This window comes from Stegodyphus dumicola, chromosome 3 (assembly GCF_044657685.1).
Source record: "Stegodyphus dumicola isolate Sdum_Otavi_A_Nest chromosome 3, ASM4465768v1".
Taxonomy (NCBI): domain Eukaryota; kingdom Metazoa; phylum Arthropoda; class Arachnida; order Araneae; family Eresidae; genus Stegodyphus; species Stegodyphus dumicola.
The window spans coordinates 111,742,140-111,765,558 of record NC_140770.1 but is presented as its reverse complement, the minus strand read 5'-3'; the positions used below and the strand labels follow the sequence as shown (position 1 = coordinate 111,765,558).

The window sequence follows — 23,419 nt, the reverse complement described above, 5'->3', positions numbered from 1 at the left end:
AAAATTTAAGAATTATTATTTTCGGAATATTATATAAAAAGTTCTCAACCTTTTTTTAGGATTTGTGGAAGAAAAATTAATCATAACCATTATTGAACAATTTTGAATATTAACTAATTTTATTAATGCTCCTTTCATGTTAATCTGTGAGCTTGAAATTTTTTATATGTGTTTTTCTAAAATGTTTGCATTTTTCAGATCGCTTATATCATTTTATATATGAGCGCTACAAAGGCCTGTATCGTATGCCACTTTGTATCAATCCTCACTCAGCTGCTTTTAAAAGTTTTACAAGGTGAGTCATGTCTTTTTTTTTTTAATTCACTGTATATTATTAAATTTTAATTTGCTCTAATACATGTTGAAACTGATTAAAACTTAGTAACGGTTTTTTCTTTACAGAGAGTTTCCACAAAACAGTCATATTATTTCTTTGTATAAATAACTATAGTTCGTATCTTGTTTGATCTTCTAAGAGTTGGTGTTTAGGTAAGTTATTATTATTTTTTAACAGTTTAGTTTGATTGTTAGACTTCAAAATTTAAAACTCAAAGTGATACATTATAGTGTGGTTTTATGCATTCTATTGTGATAGGATGATTTAAAACATTATGGCTATTTCTGTGTGAAGAAAATGTCATATATTGTACATGCTGAAGCTTATCCTTCAGCAACATCTAAGCATCAGCTGTATCAATCATGTGTCCTCTTACAGCCCAAGAAATATAGGCTTTAGAGTAAAAATTATCATGGTAGCAATCACAAATATTAAGCATCAAGGATGTTGGATAAAGTCATGTGCAACAGAGAATCCAAAAATACCAGTGAAACGAGAGGTGCATTTAAATGGAGTAAATAGCAAAACACTCTAGAAACTTTCTGAGTAATCCATAAAATTAACAAATTTGTGTGTAGGCTTGTTATTTAAGAGCAATCTTAGTAAAAAAAACAAAGAAAAAGGCTGTATTATTCTGAAGCCATCTTTGGCTGAGAAATCAGCTCATTTTTGAAACATTGCAATTGTTAGGAATCCATTGGAAAGCAATTTCCCAATCCATTGGAAAGCAGAAGAGAGGTTATTTGGTTGGTAAGTGTTAAAAGTCCTAAAATAACAATGAACTGGTATTAGCAGAAGCTTGTATTTTTCCGAAATTTTCAGAAATGGAGAAATTGTCTCTGGGTTACTTGATGAGTTGTGGTGAATGTTTACAGATAGTGAATATGAAAATTTGCAGTCTGCCAATAGGAAATAACTAAGCCTAATGAATGAGAGGAAGCTATCCTCCTATAAGCATTTAAAATAGTATGTTGTAAGTGAATTGCAAATAACATGGTGTAATAGAGTCTTCGTATATTCTTTGCGAGCATACACTCTTAAACCCTGTGTCGAAGACTAAGTAGCAAATTCTTGCTGTGTCTTTAAGAATAAATACTGCAGTTGAAAGGTTTAAATAACCTTTTTATTTAAATCTGGATTAAAACAGGTGCATGCACTTTGTGCTCACAAATCATCACCACTTGTGGTTACATAACAAAATAAGAATGTAACAATTCATAGCAAATTAAGATAATCTAATGACTGGTTTCTTAGCCTAACTAATGCTAAATCGACTCCACACAGCTAAGCAAAGCCGAGAAAATATCTGTATTCTTGGTGCAAACTGAAAATAAATGCACCAACATAAATTTTTGAATTTCACACCAAATTTTACGAAATTCAATATTAAGGCCTAATTTGAATCGTAAAATCAAAATCTGTGAAAAAAAAATCAGCATGTAATTTTAAAAAATGTTCAATTTTTTGTCAAAGTACCTTTAAAACAGCACTATATATATATATATCTAATATATACTTTAAGTCACACTTTCAAGACATGAAAAACTCAATTTGAATTACATCAATCTGCCGAGTAGAATGGGAGATGTAGAACTGCCCCCCTTTTTAATTTGCGCAGTGTACCTGTTTTTCCCAGTATAAATCTTTAGACAATGGTAAAAATTTTTTAGGTTATTTTTCAAAAAATGAGTGAATTTTATTTGGAATGAACATAATTTCGAAATGTGAAAGGAAGAATCAAATAAATATAATGAAAAAAGATATATTAATAAATATATACCAAATTCAGTTAACATGGAGGAGCTAAAATTTTGAGAGCCAATTTTTTTAAAAAACTGCTCTTGCGATTTTTACAAAACCTGACAGTTTGATATAATTTTGAGTTATAGAATTGAAATATGAAAAAATATTGTCATGTCATTTCAGAAGAAGTCTGATTTTGTGTCAAAATACCTATATTAGAACAATGCTATATATAAATCTAATCTTATCCCAAGTCCTGCTTTCAAGACATGAAAAACTTCATCAATCAGCCCAGTAGAGTGGGAGATACAGAACTGTCCCCCCTTTTTTTATGCAGTGTACTACTAATTATTTACGATCTGCTATGTGACACAAACAGTATAATGATATTTGGACCTCATGATGTAACATTTCTATCTAAATATCTCTAAGATATTCCATGATAACAGTGTGTTGCCACTAAGAAGGGTTTATGTCATGTTTACTGAGAAGGGTTTATGGGCTGGAGAAATATTCCTCTGAGAGTTGCCCAGTCGGTATGGTGGTCAGGGAAGTTGATTGCGGTGCTGAAGGGCCTGGGTTCAAATCCCGGAAAAGGCATGGTTGTAACTGTTCGTCCCTTCATAGGAAAGGCGATAGTGGTCCACCTATTAGGTGCCTCCATAATAAAGAGACCACCATATCCGGCCTTATATAGATTAATGGACTGGGTTACATTTGTAATTGCTCACAATCTGCCATTGGAAAAAAAAAATATTCCTCTGAGATGTACCATATAAATTTATCCTATAATTTTACTGATCTTAATGGTATACCCCCCAGAAGGATAACCAGACTAATTAATGATGTTAGTGGGAAGAGAATGAACTGTAATTTGGCTATAGAATTTCTGCGGATTATCATCTAAAATCTGTGGGGTCAAATCAAGTTGGTGAGCACCTGATTGAACACAAGCCAATATAGTGTTTCAATAGTTTTCCTTGCCATAATTGGACTGCTAAAGTATTAGTAGATGATTGTTAATTCAGTCAACAGTGAGCATAGTTTTGATTACAGTATGCTCTTTAGAGCGCTGTTTTTGTTTTATCAAGGACTTAATGTAGTAACGTATCAAGGACTTAATGTAGTAATTTGGCTATAGAATTTCTGCGGATTATCATCTAAAATCTGTGGGGTCAAATCAAGTTGGTGAGCACCTGATTGAACACAAGCCAATATAGTGTTTCAATAGTTTTCCTTGCCATAGTTGGACTGCTAAAGTATTAGTAGATGATTGTTAATTCAGTCAACAGTGAGCATAGTTTTGATTACAGTATGCTCTTTAGAGCACTCTTTTTGTTATATCAAGGACTTAATGTAGTAATGAAAATATTTGTATTTTATAATTTTGGCAGTTTTGATGTGCTGGAAAAACATAAAATTTTAAAATTCCTGAATTTTTATAAATCTCTCTCACTTTGTGTAGGTTTTAATTATAAGAGGTGACAATTGCACATATGTTGTATATAATTTTATATTTAGGCCTTCTGTGAGATAATATAAATTAGCTGTTTATAAACTTACATTTGCTGCATTACATTTCTAAGAAATATAGTATTAATACTAATTTTCCTGAAAGAAAAATATTTTTACAAATTTGCTATTTAAAAAGCTAATGTTAGTTCAATTATAAATTAAATGGTTTTATTTCTCGCGCAGTGCAGCGCGTGACGAATATTAAAAGAAAGCTAAGCCGGAAAATTGAAAATACAAGAGCGCGTGCATTAAATAAATAAATATCTCTTTTTGATTTCGAGAAAGTACTGGAAAATTCTAGCGCGTGATTTTAAAATCTTATCAAAGGAGGAAAATATCTCAGTTCGTAGTAGTTGCTTAGTTTGTTGTTGTTTAGAAAACTTGTTGTTGATTATAGCGAATTCGCGGATTACCGTTCTTTAGCTGTTTTGAATTACGTTCTATTGTACATTTGAGTAGTTAAAAGATAACTACTGTGAGATATTGTAATACTGCATGATAATTTGAGAAAATTTAAGCATTTTTGTTGTGATAATAATAAATTTTGTTCATTTTTCATCGGACTTGTGCATTCTTTTCGTAACGAACCCATACGCACGCAACAATTTCTGGTGTCAGGAGTGGGATATTGAATGCCAATAACAAGAGCGATGGAAGAACAATTCAGGCAAATGATGACTGCATTTGCTGCTTTCCAAGAAAAGATGGAAGGAGCCGTCAACTCCGTTAAGGAAGATACAAAAGCTGTACAAGAAAAAATGGATGCTGGTCAAATATCCGTTAAGGAAGAAATTAAATTTCTTAAAGACGAGATGAAAGCAGGTCAGGACGAAATGAAAAGAGAAATTACCTACGCAATAGAAAATAAATTTGAGGCTATGGAAGGCAGAATAGACGCGGTTGAAATTAAAGTTGGACAAATTGAAGAAAACGTTTCCTCTGTGAAAGCGCAAATAGAAGACAGAGTTTCGGCCGTGGAACAACAAATAGGTTACAAAGTTGATTCAGTCAAAGAAGAAATAGAAGAAAGAGTTTGTTCCATTAAACAACAAATCGAACAACAAATTGATGAGAGAGTTTCTGCAGTTGCCAAAGAAATGGATACTTTAAAGAAATTCGTATCGTCGGCAGGGAGCGGGAGTGATGATTTTAAATTCTTACCGGCCTGCTCATCCATCTCTGAAGCTATCCACATATGATGGGAAGACATCCTGGCAAGTGTATAAGACCCAGTTTTCTATCCTTGCGGATGCGAATGGATGGGATTCCCAAGCTAAGGCCTGTCATCTCGCCGCTTCTCTGAGAGCAGACGCAGCGGATATCCTGCAGACGATTCCCGAAAATCTAAGGCTAGATTTCGAAGCTCTATCCGTCGCTTTGGAGCTGCGCTTCGGCGAGAAATGTTTAAAAGACTACAGCAGGCTCCAATTAAAATCCCGTCAACAGAAGCTCACCGAAACACTTCAGGAGCTCACCACGGATGTTGAAAGGCTGTCACATCACGCCTTTTCGGAGTGTCCGACAGAAACAAGGGAAATACTGTCCCTGCAATATTTCATCGATGGCATCCGGGACCATGAAATACAGAAAGCACTGCGAATGGCGGATGTTAAAGATCTGAAAAGCGCTTTAGTGTACGCCATGAAATTTGAGGCAGCCCAGCAAGCCACTCGTAGAGACCGCCACCCAATCAGAGCTGCTCATGTCCAGGAACCAAGGGATCAAGTTTACTGTTCGTCTAGACGATATAACCAGACAACTCAATGACTTAAGAAGAAATATCAGTGAAAAGAAACCGACCTTAAAATGTTGGAACTGTGGAGCTGAAGGACACATATGGCGGAACTGCAGAACACCCCAGGGCACAGATGTTAAGACCGCTTCTAGCAAGCAGCAGAGAAACTAATTAGTGGCCATCTCGCGGGGTGGAGGTTGCCAGATAAAGAAAAGCCCCAGTTTAAAGCGCTTCATATTTCTGCAGTGAGAGGCGGCAGTAATGGACTTTTCATAATAGGACATATTAATGGAATTCCCTGTAATATGACGATAGATACAGGAGCCAACGTTACTATCATCCGAAAAGATTTGGCTCAACAACTGGGAAGCAAACTTATGTGGACGCCGCCCTGTGTTACCCTCCAGACTGTGTCCAGTGAGAAGATCAACATCGACGGAAAAGTAAACGTTAACATCATGTTTGAAAGTGTCGCTTACCATCACACGGCATATGTAGCAGAGATCACTGATTCTTGCATACTCGGATTGGACTTTCTAAGGAAATACAATTTTTCCTGGACTTTAAAAATAACGAATTGCATTCTGCATCTGAGGACATAGCCCTATTCGGAACTAATGATGCAGTGAAATCTATCCACAAAATTATAGCTCAAGACGATATCACAATACCAGCAAGAACTGAATTTTTACTTCCTGGATCCATAGCCGAAAATAGAAATTTCCGCTACGGCATCATAGAATATCCCAATAACTGTAATAGCCCAAAAGGAGTACTAGTAGCGTCAACACTCGTCGACCTATCCAGAACGGTTATCCCGGTGAGAGTCGCCAATGTAACTGGGAAGGCGAGAGTTATTAAGAAAGGTGAAGTGGTTGCTACATGTACTCCAGTAACCAGTGTTGAAAGAAAGAGTAACATCCAAGAATCCGTGTCTTCAGGAAGCATTACATCAGAGTTAACTTCAGAATGCGCAATTAAGCGATGAAGAGAAGAATGCTGCCAATTGCGTCATTAAAGATCTTCAAGTTGTTTTTTTCCGCTCGTCTTCTGACGTGGGTCGAACTAGTTTGACACAACATAGAATAGATACCGGCGATCATCCCGCGATCAAGCAACATCCAAGACGTCTACCGTTGGCTAAACAGGAAGAGGTGCGAACACTGTAAAAAGATATGGAAGAAGGCGATGTCATCGAGCCTTCAGTAAGTCCGTGGGCGTCTCCCATCATCCCAGTCAGAAAGAAAGATGGCTCAACAAGATTTTGCGTTGACTATCGCCGGTTGAATGAGGTTATGAAGAGAGACAGTTACCCTCTTCCTAGAATTGACGATATTCTAGACACTCTTTCTGGAAGCAAGTGGTTCTCAACACTTGATTTAAAGAGTGGGTATTGGCAGGTAGAAATACATCCTGACGACCGAGAAAAGACTGCATTTACTACGGGACAAGGGCTTTGGCAGTTCAAGGTGATGCCATTTGGACTGTGTAATGCGCCGGCAACATTCGAACGCCTCATGGAGACTGTTTTGAAAAGCCTTTCCTACGAAGCCTGCCTGATATACCTGGACGACATCATCATCATCGGAAAGAGTTTTGAAGAGCATCTAGAAAATCTTAGAAAGGTGCTTCAGAAACTGAAAGAGGCCAATCTGAAGCTGACTCCCGCTAAATGCAAATTGTTTCGAAAGGAAGTGACTTACTTGGGACATGTCATCTCTGCAGAAGGTGTGCGCACGGATCCTGAAAAGGTATCAGCGGTTAAATCCTGGACGCGTCCCGAAAATGTCCATCAGCTGAGAAGCTTCCTAGGGCTTTGCACCTACTATAGGAGATTCGTGAAGAACTTTTCTTCCATCGCTAGACCACTTCACAAGCTGACAGAGAGCAAGCAAAGATTCTTGTGGACAAAGGAATGCGACGATGCATTTAACAACTTAAAGGAGGCTTTAACATCTGCTCCAATCCTGACGTATCCTCAGCTCGACCGACCATTTATTCTCAACACCGATGCGAGCAATGAAAGTGTCGGTGCTGTTTTGTCCCAAGAAGTAGACAGCCAAGAACGTGTAGTAGCTTACTGGAGCAAGTGCCTGTCTAAACCGGAGAGGAATTACTGTGTCACAAGGAAAGAGTTGCTCGTTGTCAAAGCTGTAGAACATTTCCATCATTATCTATACGGGAGAAAATTCCTCCTCCGCACGGACCATGCCTCATTGGCCTGGCTTTTAAATTTCAAAAATCCTGAGGGTCAAATAGCCAGGTGGATACAGAGACTCCAAGAATATGACATCACTATCCGTCATCGTAAGGGATCATCACACGGAAACGCCCTGTCTAGAAGACCTTGCCAAGAAAGCTGCCGATATTGTTCCAGGGTGGAAGCGAAATACGAGCTGCTGACTCCGGTCGCAAGACAAATTACAACATCAACATCGGCTGATCGAGACCCGTGGAGTGATGATGAAGTCAGGAAAGACCAGCTGGAAGACCGCGACATTAAACCCATACTTGATTTAATAGAGTCATCAAACAGAAAACCTACATGGCAGGACATTTCTATCTGTAGTCCTACAACAAAACAATACTGGGCACTCTGGGATTCACTTCACATTCGAAACGGCGTCTTATACCGGAAATTCGAGTCGGATGATGGGAAGACGTTCCGATGGCAACTGATACTTCCAAGATCCCGGATTCCTGATGTCCTCAAAGAACTACATAACAGCCCTACAGGAGGTCACTTTGGAATTATGAAGACCTTACAGAGAGTTCGTGAGCGCTTTTACTGGAATAATGCAAAGAATGACGTGCAAAAGTGGTGCCGATCTTGCGATGCCTGTGCAGGTCGGAAAGGACCGAGGAAACGCAGCCGAGGCAGACTGCAACGTTACAACGTAGGTGCGCCTTTTGAACGTATCGCCTTTGACATCCTGGGACCTCTGCCACGAACTGCTGATGGCAACAAATACATACTCGTTGTCATTGATTACTTCACCAAGTGGCCTGAAGCTTATCCTATTTCTGATCAAGAGGCAGTCACAGTAGCTGAGGTAATGATACAGCACTCAGGTTCAGAGTGCCTCTTCAGTTACATTCCAACCAGGGAAGGAATTTTGCCTCGGCAGTAAACAAAGAACTATGGCTACTTGGCATTGGCATTGACAAAACTCTTGGCTACTTGGCATTGACAAAACTCAAACGACGCCATTGCATCCCCAGTCGGACGGCATGGTAGAGAGGTTCAATCGAACCATCCTTAATAACCTCTCATTAGTGGTTTCCAGAAACCAACAGGACTGGGATAAGAAATTACCACTCTTTTTACTGGCTTACCGCAGTGCTGTCCACGAGACTACCGGCTATTCTCCATCACAGATGCTCTTCGGTCGTGATCTTCGTCTGCCTTGTGATCTCTTGTTTGGTCGCCCTCCGGATGCTCCTTCATCGCCTGAGGAATATAATCAAGATCTCCAGGCCCGGTTTAAAGCGATGCACAACTTTGCACGAGAGCGAGTCAACTTGGCGACGGAGAAGATGAAGACCCGCTACGACACAAGAGCTACTGAACATCAGTTCCACGAAGGAGATAAGGTGTGGTTGTGGAATCCGACTCGACGGAAAGGACTTTGTCCAAAATTACAGTCACCTTGGGATGGTCCGTACACAGTCCTAAACAGGCTGAACGACGTCGTGGTTCGGATCCGTAAGTCTTCGAACTCTAAACCTAAAGTCGTTCATTACGACAGGTTAGCTCGTTACTATGGCCATAGTACATAATGTAAATAATTGTAAATAGTATAAGACCATGGTCCATTTTGTTTTTAAATGTGTATTTGATTTGATTTGTATTTAGTATTTGATTTGCATTTAGTGTTTGATTTGTATTTGATAGCATTTGATTTGTTTTATTTATTGCATTTATTGTTCATGTTGTTTAATATTGTAATGTAATGCTTATTAATGCATTTATGCCACAGTTGTAAGTTTAGCTTCCTGTCCAGGGATTGTACTGCCCGGGACGTGCAGTCCTTGGGAAGGGGGCAGTGTTACGAATTTGCTATTTAAAAAGCTAATGTTAGTTCAATTATAAATTAAATGGTTTTATTTCTCGCTCAGTGCAGCGCGTGACGAATATTAAAAGAAAGCTAAGCCGGAAAATTGAAAATACAAGAGCGCGTGCATTAAATAAATAAATATCTCTTTTTGATTTCGAGAAAGTACTGGAAAATTCTAGCGCGTGATTTTAAAATCTTATAAAAGGAGGAAAACATCTCAGTTCGTAGTAGTTGCTTAGTTTGTTGTTGTTTAGAAAACTGCTGTTGTTGATTATAGCGAATTCGCGGATTACCGTTCTTTAGCTGTTTTGAATTACGTTCTATTGTACATTTGAGTAGTTAAAAGATAACTACTGTGAGATATTGTAATACTGCATGATAATTTGAGAAAATTTAAGCATTTTTGTTGTGATAATAATAAATTTTGTTCATTTTTCATCGGACTTGTGCATTCTTTTCGTAACGAACCCGTACGCACGCAACAATATTAAGTGCAAGCTGTCTGGTAATATTAGCATGTGATTTTTTCTTATTTTATATAAAATAACTATAAAACTAAGTGTTTGTTTTGAAATACTAAATATTACACAAATAGTTTCTCTGAATTTTGAATTGTTTCTGCGACTTTAATTTTTTAAACTTTTAGTTTCCTGCTTTAAATAATCTCATATGCAAAGTAAATACACGTGAATATTGCAAACTAAGCAACAGCTAAAACATGACTTTGTTTGCAGCAATTTTTTGTAGAGGGAAAAAATTATTATTTTATTTGTTGAATTAGAAATTTATTAAAAACTTTAAAAAAGTGTAATTCCTCTTGTGTTCGTAATAAATGTTTTAATATATTCAAGGTGTTTCAAAATATAGGGCAAATTTTAAGAGGTGATATAAACACCAAAACAATATTTTATTGTGGAATGCATGGTCAAAGATAAAATGTGAAGGTATTGGTTGGAACTTGTTGGTAAAATTGTGAAGAACAAATACAAACAAAAGAATGATATAGAAAATGGAGAAACAATCTTAATTTTGAATATTACATTAACTGCTCAAAAGAGTAACTACCACTGATAATGTGTGCTTTGTGATTTAGAGATTGGCAAACTTTCTTCAATATAGGTGGCACATGTTCACAGCTGATAGTAGCATTTAAAATCCTGATAATAAAGGTTTTTCATTATATTAAAGGAGAATTTCATAGATGAGGTTTTTCAAATATCCTTCTCTCCCACAAAAGTATGCTGTAGGTTGAGTGATTATGGAAACTGAGATATGACCTAATCTATCAGATGATTATGTGTATGATTATGGAGATTGACATAATCTGTCAGATAACATTGAGGTAGTTCTTTAAAGCTTGTGAAAAGTGGGCTAAATTTTATGGATGCTGCATCATATTTGACACACATATGTCACTGAATGAATATTAGAGCCTGCTCCAAAATGTTGGCGAAACAACTTCCGTTTTCTGCCATCAAGTTGCAATCAAATGGTTACGGAGGTTTTTATTTTAACACTTTCAAGGAATATCTGTTTTTGCACATGTGGATTTATTGCCTGAAAGCTATATTCAATCACATATCTGCATCATGCATATTAAAAACTCTTTAAGTGCAGAATATACAATTCATGAAAAGAATTGTTGATGGATCTAAAAATCCAGCTGCACTATATTTTGTGGCAGGAACCAAATAGACGAGGTCTACACAATCAGGCTAATTCCAATACCAGCTTGTGCATTTTAATGGTGTAAATGCAAATGTTCATCAGGTAAAACTAGCCTTATTGTGAAATGCTGCTTACCAGTGGACTATTCAGCTTCCAGAATATGCTTCCTAATTAATTGGTGTGCCTCATTGGTGTTTCTCATTTCTGTACATGAAGGTGCCTCATTGCAGTTTCTAATTCCTGTACATAAAGTGCATAATGATTTTCTTGCCATATGTATCCTGCTTAGTCACATTACAAGCTGGAACTGTGACAGTTTATGTGAAGAAGATTTTTTCAATACATCCTCCAATACCTGTATCTTTAACTGTTATTGGAATTTTGGTGTATTCTGTTGCTTCTTAAAACTTGTCCAATTTTTCCTAAACACCTGTGTGTATGGGAAAAAATAAAATGATGTATAAAAATTTCTTTTTTTCCCCCTCTAGCTTTGCCATCCCACTTTTCCAAAAAAAAAAAAAAAAAAAAAAAAAAAAAAATCATTCTTTGGATGGAAGAGTTGGCTCAAATGACTGCATATGATTTTCATTCTCTATTTAGATTTTCACAATATGTTTCACAATATGTTTGTTATGTCCTGACTTGTTACTTCTAAGTTATACAAATGGGGGAAAGTCTGCTGACTTTTTGCTTTTGTATGTGAATGCTTTGACTATATACAAATTTAAATATTTATGCATCATCTGATAATTTGTATTTTTTATTAGTTCTGCTTGTGTTACTGTAATTAACACAGTTTACATTTGACTTCTAAATTTAAACATATTTTTAATTAAGAATATTGAATGTTCATGCATTGATGACAGTGATTTGTGGGGGAATTTTGTTTTTACTTTTTTCATTGTCATGAACTTAATTGTAATATATCTATTTGTGGAATTTGCTTTGAAATGTGCTCAAATTAAGCTATATTCATAATATCAGTTCTTTAAATATTTATTTTTAAATTCAGTAATAAATTGTATTAAATGTGTTCCTGCCATGCTACAATTCTTTGAAATGGAAGATGGTGATTTTAGTAAGCTGATATTTATTAATTGCATTCTAGTTTTATGTGATATTTTGTTTTGATCTAGGCATATGGTAATTTTCCTTGTTAAACATCGTATTATTGATTTTGAGTAATGTGGTAATGTAATGAGTAATGTAAATTTTAAGTGATTTCAGAATGCTCCTAACAATTTCATAAGTGTGCAGATCAATAAAATTGCTTAAAAACCACCACAATTCACATTTAAATATAAAAGCTATGAAACACACAGCAAAATAAATAAATAAATGGTATTTAAGAGTTGCAAAAAACACAGTATTTTCAGAAAATAGCAAATTAATAGTTTAATATAAAAACTGTGTATAATTATGCATAAATATAATCTAATGGATGTAAATACTTTATAGCAAAGATTCCCCCCCTTTTAGAATGCTAACTACATCTCTTCTTTTTTATTTTGTTCTTAAAAAATGTAATTTCTGTTAATTCTTTACTATAAATTAGTAAACTCTTAATTGAATGGTACATTTGTTTATCTCTCAAAACTGCAGTAAGTGCAGCAACAAACTGTTGTGCAGCAGAGCTTTTATATAGAATGTGTTAAAGTGTTTATAAACACTTTTACGGTTTGTTCTTGATAATGATTTTTAGTGATATTTTAGTTAACAGAATCCTTTTTGTGAACTGTACTGTTATTTATGTCTATAAAAATATTACCTTCCATTGATATTATCGTAGATATGTTTCTTAATTATTGGCTGCACATGTATTATTAATTTATCTAAGTATAGTTAGTGTAATAAAAATTTTATTATCTATCTCTTCTATTTTCTATCTTTGCAGTATCAAACATTTCATATTTAAGAAAATGTAGCATTTCTATTCAAGCAATGTATTTCATACTATTTGTCAAATAGTAAGATGAAATAAATCTGTACCATAATAGATATTTTTGGTATGTGCAAATACTCTTTTATCCTGTTAAATTATCTTTCTACCTCTTAAATTAGTCATATCCAATGGAATTTAATGTAATGAATTTATGTTTAAATATTAATTTGTAATGTCAGATTTGTTTGTGAGGGATAATGTTAATGGTATATATTTGTTTTTAACGACTCAGGTATGTAACAATCCTGTCAATCAGCACTAATATGTCCACTATAACATAATGAGATCCTTATGTGAGAAAATGTATAGATTTTGTCAACTTGATCTCATTCTGTGTAATAATATAACAAAAAGTGATGTACATGTTTATGTTGTGTACACACTTTGCATGCTTAGATGTCACAATGGCTCTAAGTGTTGATTGTGTGCCTAGTAGTTTTGTCCAGCTTGTACATTTTAAACAAGAATATATGCTTTGTCTGAGAGATCTGGTATAGACAAGCATTAGATTTAATATTTGCCAAATATATTGTTTGTTACAACATTTGCAGCTATTATTTATGCAAGTGTAACACACAGAACTTTTTAATTTTCATTTATGAATCTTAGTTTCTCTTTGCTTCCAAATTGTGTACAATTTATAAAAGTATGGTAAATATTAATTATAAACTAATTTATGAACTTTTAGGTATATTTGAAGAAATTCTTTGTGCATATAAACTCATTAATTATTCCCCCCTTTTTTTCTTTCTTACCCTTTTTTTTTTTTGTGTGTGTGTGTGGTCAGAAACAAGTAAAAAATTTCATTAAAATACGTGATGTTTAAACTGATTTAGTTGCTAGCTGTGATAATTTTTAATATTAATGGAATTCATATATATGCTTTTGTGATTTTATGCTCAATATTTTGTCTCATTAAAATAATGTGAAATGCTCATATGCGCAACTCTCTATTAATATATACTGTGGGACTACTTAAAAAAAACTTTGCTTTTTCTCTTTTATCTAATATGTCTCACAATCTGATTCTTGCTTAAAAAAATCATTCATAGAATTAGGTTTAAAATTAGTGGTCTCATAAAATTAGTTAAAAATAAAGTTTAGAACCATTTGGTTCTTACATACAACGAAAATAAATGAATATATATAGATAATTCATGATATTGTATTGTCATTTTATAGATTATCAACTTTAAAAATAAGTTTATGCTTGTTTCTTCACTTGTTGTTCATCCTTCTATGCAAAACTTTATCCACTGGGATTAGAATGATTTGCTTCCTAGTCATACTGAAATTTCCTATTTAACTATAAATAGCATTTTTAATTGCACCAATTGTTTTACTTTAGGGCATTATTTAAGAAATTTTAATAAAATATTTTGAATTACTTTACATGTGGTAGTTTTAAATTCATTTCTGTGCAAATGTATTATATCTAATAACTTAGAGTTCTTTATGAGCACTCAGTCATTAAACTTCTTAAATGTTTAAAATGGCTTTCTTAGTTTTAATTAGTATCCCTTCTTCAAAGCAAAATAGAATAATGTATTAAAATGTATTTATTAGTGAATGTTATTCTAAAATCTTGTTGGTGATACTTTTGTTTCATGCTGTTTTAGTGTGAGTTTTCAGACTGTTGACATATTGTCATAACTTTGCTTCTTAGCAAGGTTAAAATTGCTACCTTCCATAGGAATGTAATAAAAATGTGTACATAATTCTTCACTGTGCCGTTTTGACCTTATAGCTGCAAAATGTAAAATTATGTGTGTGCAGTTATATTCCTGTACTAATAATGTGTGCCTTCTCCATATGATATTAGCACTGACCTTCATATTATTAAGGAAGTGTTGCTGCTAATTTTAGTTCTGTGAACTTGTGTGCTAATTCCATGTTACCTCTTTAACCTGTCATTGTCAGAACACTGCTTTATTAGCAGAGAATTTTGTATGTATAGCGTAAGAATAATGTAATTTCATTTAAACTACACTGGATTTTAACTATTCTCGGGGTAAAACAAGCTTTCATTACAAAATCTGTAGTTATATATACACAAATTCTTTAATGGTGTTTTATACAATTCAATTATATTGCCTAGTACTTATTTTATTCATTTATTCTTTAAATGGGGGGGGGGGAAACAGTTTTTCTCTCAGCCAATATCACGAAGTGTTATGAAGTTGTATGAAAATTGGCATTTCCTAAAAAAATAAAAGGAGGAGGCAGCTTAGCTGCATCATTCTAGTAATTCAACTTTTCTTTAATATAAATTGAAATTAGTTTGAAATTTAATTTTAAATTTGGTTCAGAGTGTATCTGAATGTATACTTCAGCATTAGTGTTACATAATGTATATTAATGTGTAGAATTTTATTTGAAATTCCTTTACTTTTTGTAAAATTTCCTTTGCCCTTTGAAAAGGAAATATTAAAAAATGCTGTCTTGTTGCTATAAAAATTTATTTAAAATTTAATGCTTTAAAGTTCTTTAAACCTTTCTTATCAAAATTATTTGGTTACAAGACATAACAAATTTCATGTTCTTTTTGTTGAAAATTATGAATTACTATTCTGTACCTTTATTAATTTTAATTTCTTAGATTTAAAATGGTATGTGTTTGTCTTTTTTTTTTTTTTTTTTTTTTGATGATTTTAACTGTGAGTATATTGCAATCTATTGCTAAATTTTCTTCAGTAGAATGCTTTATTGTATGCAACGAGGTGTTCCTGAGAATGCTCATAATGCAGTGTTAGTTATATTGGTTGTTTTTCCCATTATCTGTAACAATGCTTAAAGCTTACAAAGGTTTGCTCCTAGCATGACATGAATATTGATGCCATTTCATAAAAGTGCATATAGCAGTGTAAGGAAATGCAGGTTAATGCATGTATATTTGTACCTCATAACCTCAGTCACGTAATTAAATACATCTGCATTGCACTTTGATTCTCATAACTTTTTCATCATCATCATGTTAGTCTGTATATAGTGTTTTTTACTGGTAATTTGTGATAGCTTATATGGTCCACGTAGATCAATATTGTACTTTCGTACCTAGCCTTCTTATTGAATTGTGTGCTGTGTTTCACTTTTAAACTATATTAAGGTGCAGTGATTCCCAATATGGTTGGAATAAGTAATGTTAAGAAAGAAATAATTCATACTTGAAATTGGGCAGGGTGGGGAATTATTATTATTATTTTTGAATTTTTAAAGTATTTTTTCTTTTAGAAGGAGGGGAAATAAGTTTTAAGAAAAATGCCCATTTTATCAATTGCATCTGATAACTAGGTTTAAGGCAAAGGCAGATTAATTAATGTGACTTCCCCACTGAATAATTTAAATTGTGTATAGTTTGTAAAAGCCTTGAAATTAAAATATAATTTTACTAGTGTTAATGTAAGAATTTTCAGAAGAATTTAAAATATTAAAGTTAGGGATGAGCATTTTTTATACCAACCACCATTATTAAAAAGTGAAATTATTATAATTAAAAAATGCTGTTATCAAGGTAATATCTTATTGCACAACATATTCTAATATCAATAATTAATATTATTTTAGAATATTTTGGGTAAAATTTTATATAAATTAAAATTATGTGGCTATGTTTTTACTGATAAACTTTTTATAGCATATAGTAACCTATATTCATTAAATAGGTGTTATCATGTTGCAGTATTTTAAAAGGGTTTGGAAACTACATACTAATTTATGGTGATGAAGGAACGCAATAATAATAATAATAATAATAATAAATTGAAATCCTCTTTATATTTGTTATACTTCTGAAATCAGTTTAGTCAGGTGCATTACAGTCTGTTACTTTAGAACAGGCATTTAGGGTCATTTTCCTCCCCCTGGTTTGCTGTAACAACAGCTGCAACAGATGATCAAGGTCTAATTGTTTTTCTCCATTTGATGTGTTTTCCTTCTTAAAAAAGCATATGATTAAAGGCTAACTTGAACTATAAGTTTCTAATGAAGTGGAGTAAATTTGTGATGTGATATAAGACATGAATGCAAATGAAGGAAGGCCTTTCCCAATTTTTTCCCCTAAAAGACTGCGTGTTTTAGAATGGACCATAGTTAATGTCAATTATTCATGCAATTTATTATTAATATTTAACTTGAAGAGTAGCTTTAAGTGCAGCAATCATATTTTGCTTTTAATTATGTGTATGTTTTATATATTTTTAATTATATATACATGCATATAGTATGTATATATGTATATTATGTATAGAGAGAGAAGTATTAAAAAGTAATTCTAATTATTGTATTTTAGAATGTTCACTCATATGCTCAAAACTACTACTTCTGTTTCTATTTATTACACTTTAGGATAATTTTTGTATTGGTTGCTTATCTTATAATTTTTGTCCATTATATACTGTACTTGGTTTTTCTAAGTTTCAATATTTCAAATTCTTTTTGGGGGAGGGAGATTAATTTTCAGAATGAGAAAAATTATATCTGCATTTTAAATCATAGTATTGGTGGATAATTTAGTTAATATTCCCATAAAAAATTGTATTTCAGTTAATTCACTCTTAAAAATAATGCTCTTTTAATTTTAATGTAATTCGGGAATTCCCCCCCCCCCCCAATTGTGAGCTATAATTTGACAATTAGTTTTTCTTAAAGCATGGAAATAATTACCATTCATAGAATGTTTGATCATCTTCAGATGATGTTAAAAATTATTATAATTATATCTATATTATATGTAAAAATGTTTTTTATAAAGCAATATGAGAAACTTCTTGTGTATGCTCATCCCTATTTAAAGTAAACTGTTTATATGCCTTATTTGATCATATGAAACTATACTTTATTATTTTATTTTGGGGATTTAAAAACTTGTACATTTTTTAATTTTTACCGTATTGTTTTACATACATGCATGACTTCACTGTTAAAATCTTACAAGATTAAATTTGGAATTATTTTACAATGCTTGTTTTCATTAATGTATCTAGAAGAGGCAATGAAATGTTATTGTAAGAATATATCAAAAGAAATTTCAAAATACTAAATGCAAATTTTCTTTATTTTTAAAACATAACAGTGAAAATAAAAGTAATGCAAGACTCATGGCTCAAATACAGGCTTAATTTTCGTCTTGGATACTGGGCTTTTTGGGCTTCAGTCAGATATTGTAGTTATCATATGTAAATTAATTTTTAAAAGACAGATTTTATCCAAATCAAAAGTTCAGATAAGCCTTTTTCTTATGTGTATTTGAGTAGGTATAAAGACATTATTATGTTTAAATAAAGAGTTTTAGTTATACAGAATATTTGTATGTAGAATTAGTGTGGGTCAGCAGTGGATTTAAAACTTATGCAAAATATATTATTTGGGCTCACAAAAATTTGTTCATGTTATTGCAACTGCAGCTGTGGTTCAAATATTATATAAGCTGTTTTGACAAACCACCAAAAACTTTCTTAACTATTTGGAAAACTCTGTTATATTTTATGATACGTTTTCTATTATCTAATACGTACTTTCAAGTCTTAAGCAGAGAGTTCTTATTTTAAACTAATTAGAAAATTTTAAGTATGAAATCTGCTTGTGCATTCAAATTGGTGTTTATTATATTAATAAAAATGAATGCCAAGCATTTGAAGAACATTTTATCTGTACTTCTAGTTAAAAAATGTGTTGTTTCATAAAAATTATGTATAGAGCAGTTGCTGTGAAAAATAAATCTATAGCTAACTTATTCTGTTGCCTTAATTATCTAATGCATGTTAGAGTTCCTCTCAGATTTTTCCTACCTTGGCTTTGGGCCACATTCCTCACTTTTTTCAACCTCATTTAGTATATCTTGTAGTTATAACTTAAATCTGTGTTGCTATATTCTACTGTTATAGTTGTCCTTGAAAAACATTAAAAAATCAAAATCTGAAATAATTATAAGTATGGCAGACCTCAATAATTTGTTTAGTCTGTCATTGAATTTTAGCAAAGTAACTTCGTTCTCTTCCTAGTTAAGAGGTTTTTTTTTTTTTTTTTTTTTTATTTGGCATGTAGTCTTCCCCAAAATCTTTTTTACAAGTGTATGAAAACAGTATAGTTATTTGGTTAGTAGAACAGCAAATTAAATAGGACTTGTTTTAAATTTTAAAAATATGTTTATTTATCTCATTAATTTTTTAAGATAATTTTGACACCTTTTTTATTAATATAATACATTAAGTATTTTTAAGAAAGTAATATAATTTTTAATTTAATTAATCGCTTTTACAAAAGTAGATAAAATAGTTTTAAATAGCAATAAATTCTTAGTGTAATGAATTTCATAATCAAGGTTCAAATATAAACTTATTTTAGAACAAAGGTGGGTAAAATCACTCTTTTATGGGATCGGATTAGAGTTGTTCACTAACTGAATCGATTCTTTTTTATGACTCATTATTCACTAAATAATTTTAAAAAACAGTAATGGAGAGTGAATCAAGAAGGATATATGAAAGTGAAAGAGAAGAAACAGAAGCAATGAACTCATTTGAATCATTAACTTTCTGGGCTTATTTCTTTCAAATGTAGTTTTGAGATTCCCTAAAACCTCCTTTCAGCGTAGAACTAATAATAAAATTTTGGAATAAAAAGGTGTTAAACATATTGGGAAATTATGAAAAGTAAATTTACTTTTAACATGGAGGCTAAGCATTTCTTCCCTAAAATTTTAATCGAATTTTTCTGGCATGCCTCCAACAAGAGCTCTTTGAGAACGCTAAAAGAACTACCATTCTTCTTTGATGAATTGCCGTTCGTTTGATCGGTAAACCGAATTGGTTCTTTGAATCAGTTCATGAGCGAATAGCACATCTGTATGTTAAGAGTGTTAACATAATACAGTGCAAAGGCTGTAATACGGACGTCCATTATCCGGAATGATCTATAATCCGGACCTCAAAGCCACAAACTTTTTTTTTTGTAATCTTTAATGCACGCGTGTGATGGGTTTACTGCTACACATGCGCGTTTAATGTTTAGCATGCATGCACAAAAAACGAAAAACAAAGCAACTTAAACAACTTACATTGAAAGAAATGTTTAATAAAGTAAAAAAATAAATAATTTTGTTTTGTAAATTTTGATACTTTTTAGATCATAATCGCTCTTTATTTCATAAATTACGGTTTCATATTTTTAATTGTATAATTTCTGCATGCCATCTTACCAGATTTAAATTCATGATCTATATCCGGAATTGCCGAAGCCCGGATTACGGACTTTGTACTGTAGATATTAAAACATGTACAGTCTTCAGACTTTGTGCAGCAGTGATTAGTTTTTATATTTTAAAATTTTTGTAGATTTAATTCAGTTACAGCTGTCTTAAAAATTGTTCATTCAATAAAGTTATCAACAAAATGAGCCTTAAGGATTTGTTATGTCACCAATATAGGTCTTTGCATGCTGCAAAAGTTCATTTGGAATTTTCAATTTCTTAAAATACATTTTGTGACTGAGGTTTCACGAAATTTTTTAAAGTTTAATTTGAGGAAATTTTGTCATTCTCTACATTTTTAAACATAGCTGTATTTTAGTTTAATATTTCACTTTACTTTAAATGTATAATCTTGGCAATTATGAAAAAGTGTTGTGTACTGCATTATTATATGCAGAAATTGTGCATTTTGTCAAAAAAAGGATTAGGATATTAGCATTATCAAAAAGGAGATTTTTATTTATTTCTTCTGTTGTTTCAAGCAGTTTTTTTTTTTTAAATGTTCTGGCATATCCGTCCATGACAGCTTATGCATACTAATACTTCATATGCAATTAATTATACTTTTAGAATATTTTATATTGGTACATGGGTATTATGCAAATTCTCAGCTTATAATATCAAACTACTATGCCTTATGTAAAATTATTTGTTTTCTAAATCTCAGATTAAAAAATCGTGTTTAAATTACTCTTATTGCATGAATTTTATTTGTATGTATAGCGCTTGTTTTGAATGATGTGTTTATTTTTATTAGATTATTTTTGCAGTGTGTTTTGGAACTTGATGCAGTTTTGCTTGTAAGTGTGGTATATGATGTAATGTTTTAAATACTTGGTATTCTGACAGAAATTTGTGTGTCAAATTCCTTCCATTTTAAGAACACTGCCATCCATGTAGTCTTGAATGTAAGCTCCGTTTCATGGAGCAGAAATAGTGTGCTAAATATAGATTGCTGCGTATGTTACTGGTTTCTGTTTTCAGAGTGTCAGTGAAAAACCATGGAATTCTTGGATCCTAGTCTCTTTATTTTGTAAAGGACTCATTTCAAATCACGGTTCTTTATACGAACTTATAATACAATTCAGCTTTTTTTCCTCCTTAAAGAAAATTTAAGTATGTTTCTTTTACTTATCCATTTGTATATATATATATATTCATTGTGTTTAACATTATATAACATAAATTAAATTTTAACTTCCATATCTGGCATTATTATAAGCAGTAAAGAGGAAAAATATTTTAGAATGAATTCTGTTGAATTTGTAAATTGGCCTTTCTTAATATTTATAATTTGCTTAGTTCAGTGTACTTTTTAAATTGTGGAGTAGGTAGAAGTCGGTTAGAGTAAATGTGCATGAATGCTGAATAAAATTTATCAGTTTTATGCTGCTATATATAATTATTTTGTCAAGTGCAACATTTTTTTCAAACAGCCATATGGATTGCTTTTTATATACACAAATAACGACTACATTCAGTGACAAAAATTAAAATTTTTAAGGAAAAAGTTAAAGCATTTCAAAAGTTATATTTTATTTCTGTTTAAGTTAAACTATGAATAAGATTTAAAAATGAGTTTAGTATGTGGTACTAGAACCACTGATATATGTCAGGGGGGAAAATCTGATTTTAACAATTATTTTCATGCAACATATTAAATAAATGTAAATATATTTTTCAGATTTGGAATCAATTTTTTTTTAATTATGTGTTTATATGAGAATAGAAGTGTATTTAATGAATGTGCTTGAATTTTAGGCATATGAATGTGCTTGAATTTTAGGCATTGCATAAAAATGTTTCATAGCATTTTTCTTGGTAATCTTAATATCATTAAAGAATCAATGCACTTTCTGAATATCTGCATCCCCATGAACATTCATGAACTGTTAGATGAAAAAAAATTTTTAAGCCATATTCAAAAATAATAATAAAAAGAAGCATTTTATGGAAGGGGAGTCCGTACACTCAAGTATTTACATTTTTACAGTTGGTGGATGCTGTTTAGCAAAATAGCTATTTATTAAGCATGTAAATCTACATACATTAAAATGTGTAATATGTGCTATTTCGTGTAGCATGTGTACTCGAAAATAAGCCAGAAACAGGCAGTTTTGCTATAAATTTGAATTCAGTGTGGATAATCAGAAAATGTCGAATAAATAAACTTATTTCTGCATTTCTAAATTTCCAAGGAAATTTTATCACTCAGTGATGTGGTTTACATTCATAAATTAGTATCCTATGTTTATAACTGAACTATTTGTAACCATCAAATGGAAAACTAATTGAAAATCATTATTTCTTAATTGTTCATTTAAGGAGTACTTTCTTTCTTAAGTGAAGGGATGTTTCCCTCAATAAAAGGGCAGTCCCTTTTATTGAGTTTTATAGGATTGCTTTTTGAGTTTCTCTTTTAACATTAAAACATAGTATCTGCAAAATAAAGAAGGGGGGGATATATATATATATATATATATATATATATATTTTTTTTTTTTTTTTGAGTACTTGTTGGATTTCAGTTATGGGTGAGCTTAAGCTCATGCACATTTTTTAACTAAACACTTAAGCAAATTACCTAAATATTTTGTAGCTTTCAGAAAAGACAGCCCAAGCACATTTTTTCCACAGAATAATTATTAGCTGGAAACATCTGTATAAAATGCAGAGTTATAAACTTTAATAATTTACAATTTAAGTATATTTTTTTTAAAAAAAGGATTCATATCAGAATATTTGAAATTCTCTGTAAAATGGAAACCAGTTTTGCTTTAAATGTGAGTTCATGTGATTTCTTTCATGCATTATTAGACCTGTATTGGTGAGTTTTGATGGTTGTGGTTTGAATTGGAATTGCTTTAAATTGATCACTTGAATTTGAGAAATGTTTATTCCTTTTTTTCTTTGCACACAAATAAATTAGCATCCTGGCCTGTGTTTCTTTCATTCTGTTGTGTTTTTTACTGTTTTTATATGTTCACTTAAATATGTGAATGAAGTAGAAATCAATAGTATGTAACAATAAACCAAAATAATTATGTAATTTAGTCGTAATGAATTATAAAATCATACCTATGTCTAAAAAAGGGGCAGGTACAATATCATTAAATGCATATATATATACTGTGTCCACAAAAGTTCATACCTGCCAATTATTTCCACAGCTGGT

At 32.0% G+C, this 23,419-nt stretch overlaps 1 protein-coding gene across 1 annotated transcript in view; it reads left to right on the top strand.

The window, feature by feature from the left end:
• LOC118187737 (serine/threonine-protein kinase NLK-like) overlaps window positions 1-23,196 on the top strand; it is a 63,927-nt gene extending 40,731 nt beyond the window's left edge. The window contains exons 9-11 of the mRNA XM_035358014.2: window positions 199-295; window positions 403-489; window positions 11,545-23,196. Of these exons, the coding sequence (XP_035213905.1) occupies window positions 199-295; window positions 403-445 (140 nt within the window). The 3' untranslated portion in view covers window positions 446-489; window positions 11,545-23,196. The remainder of the gene's footprint in view (window positions 1-198; window positions 296-402; window positions 490-11,544) is intronic.
• Window positions 23,197-23,419: the final 223 nt, after the last annotated feature.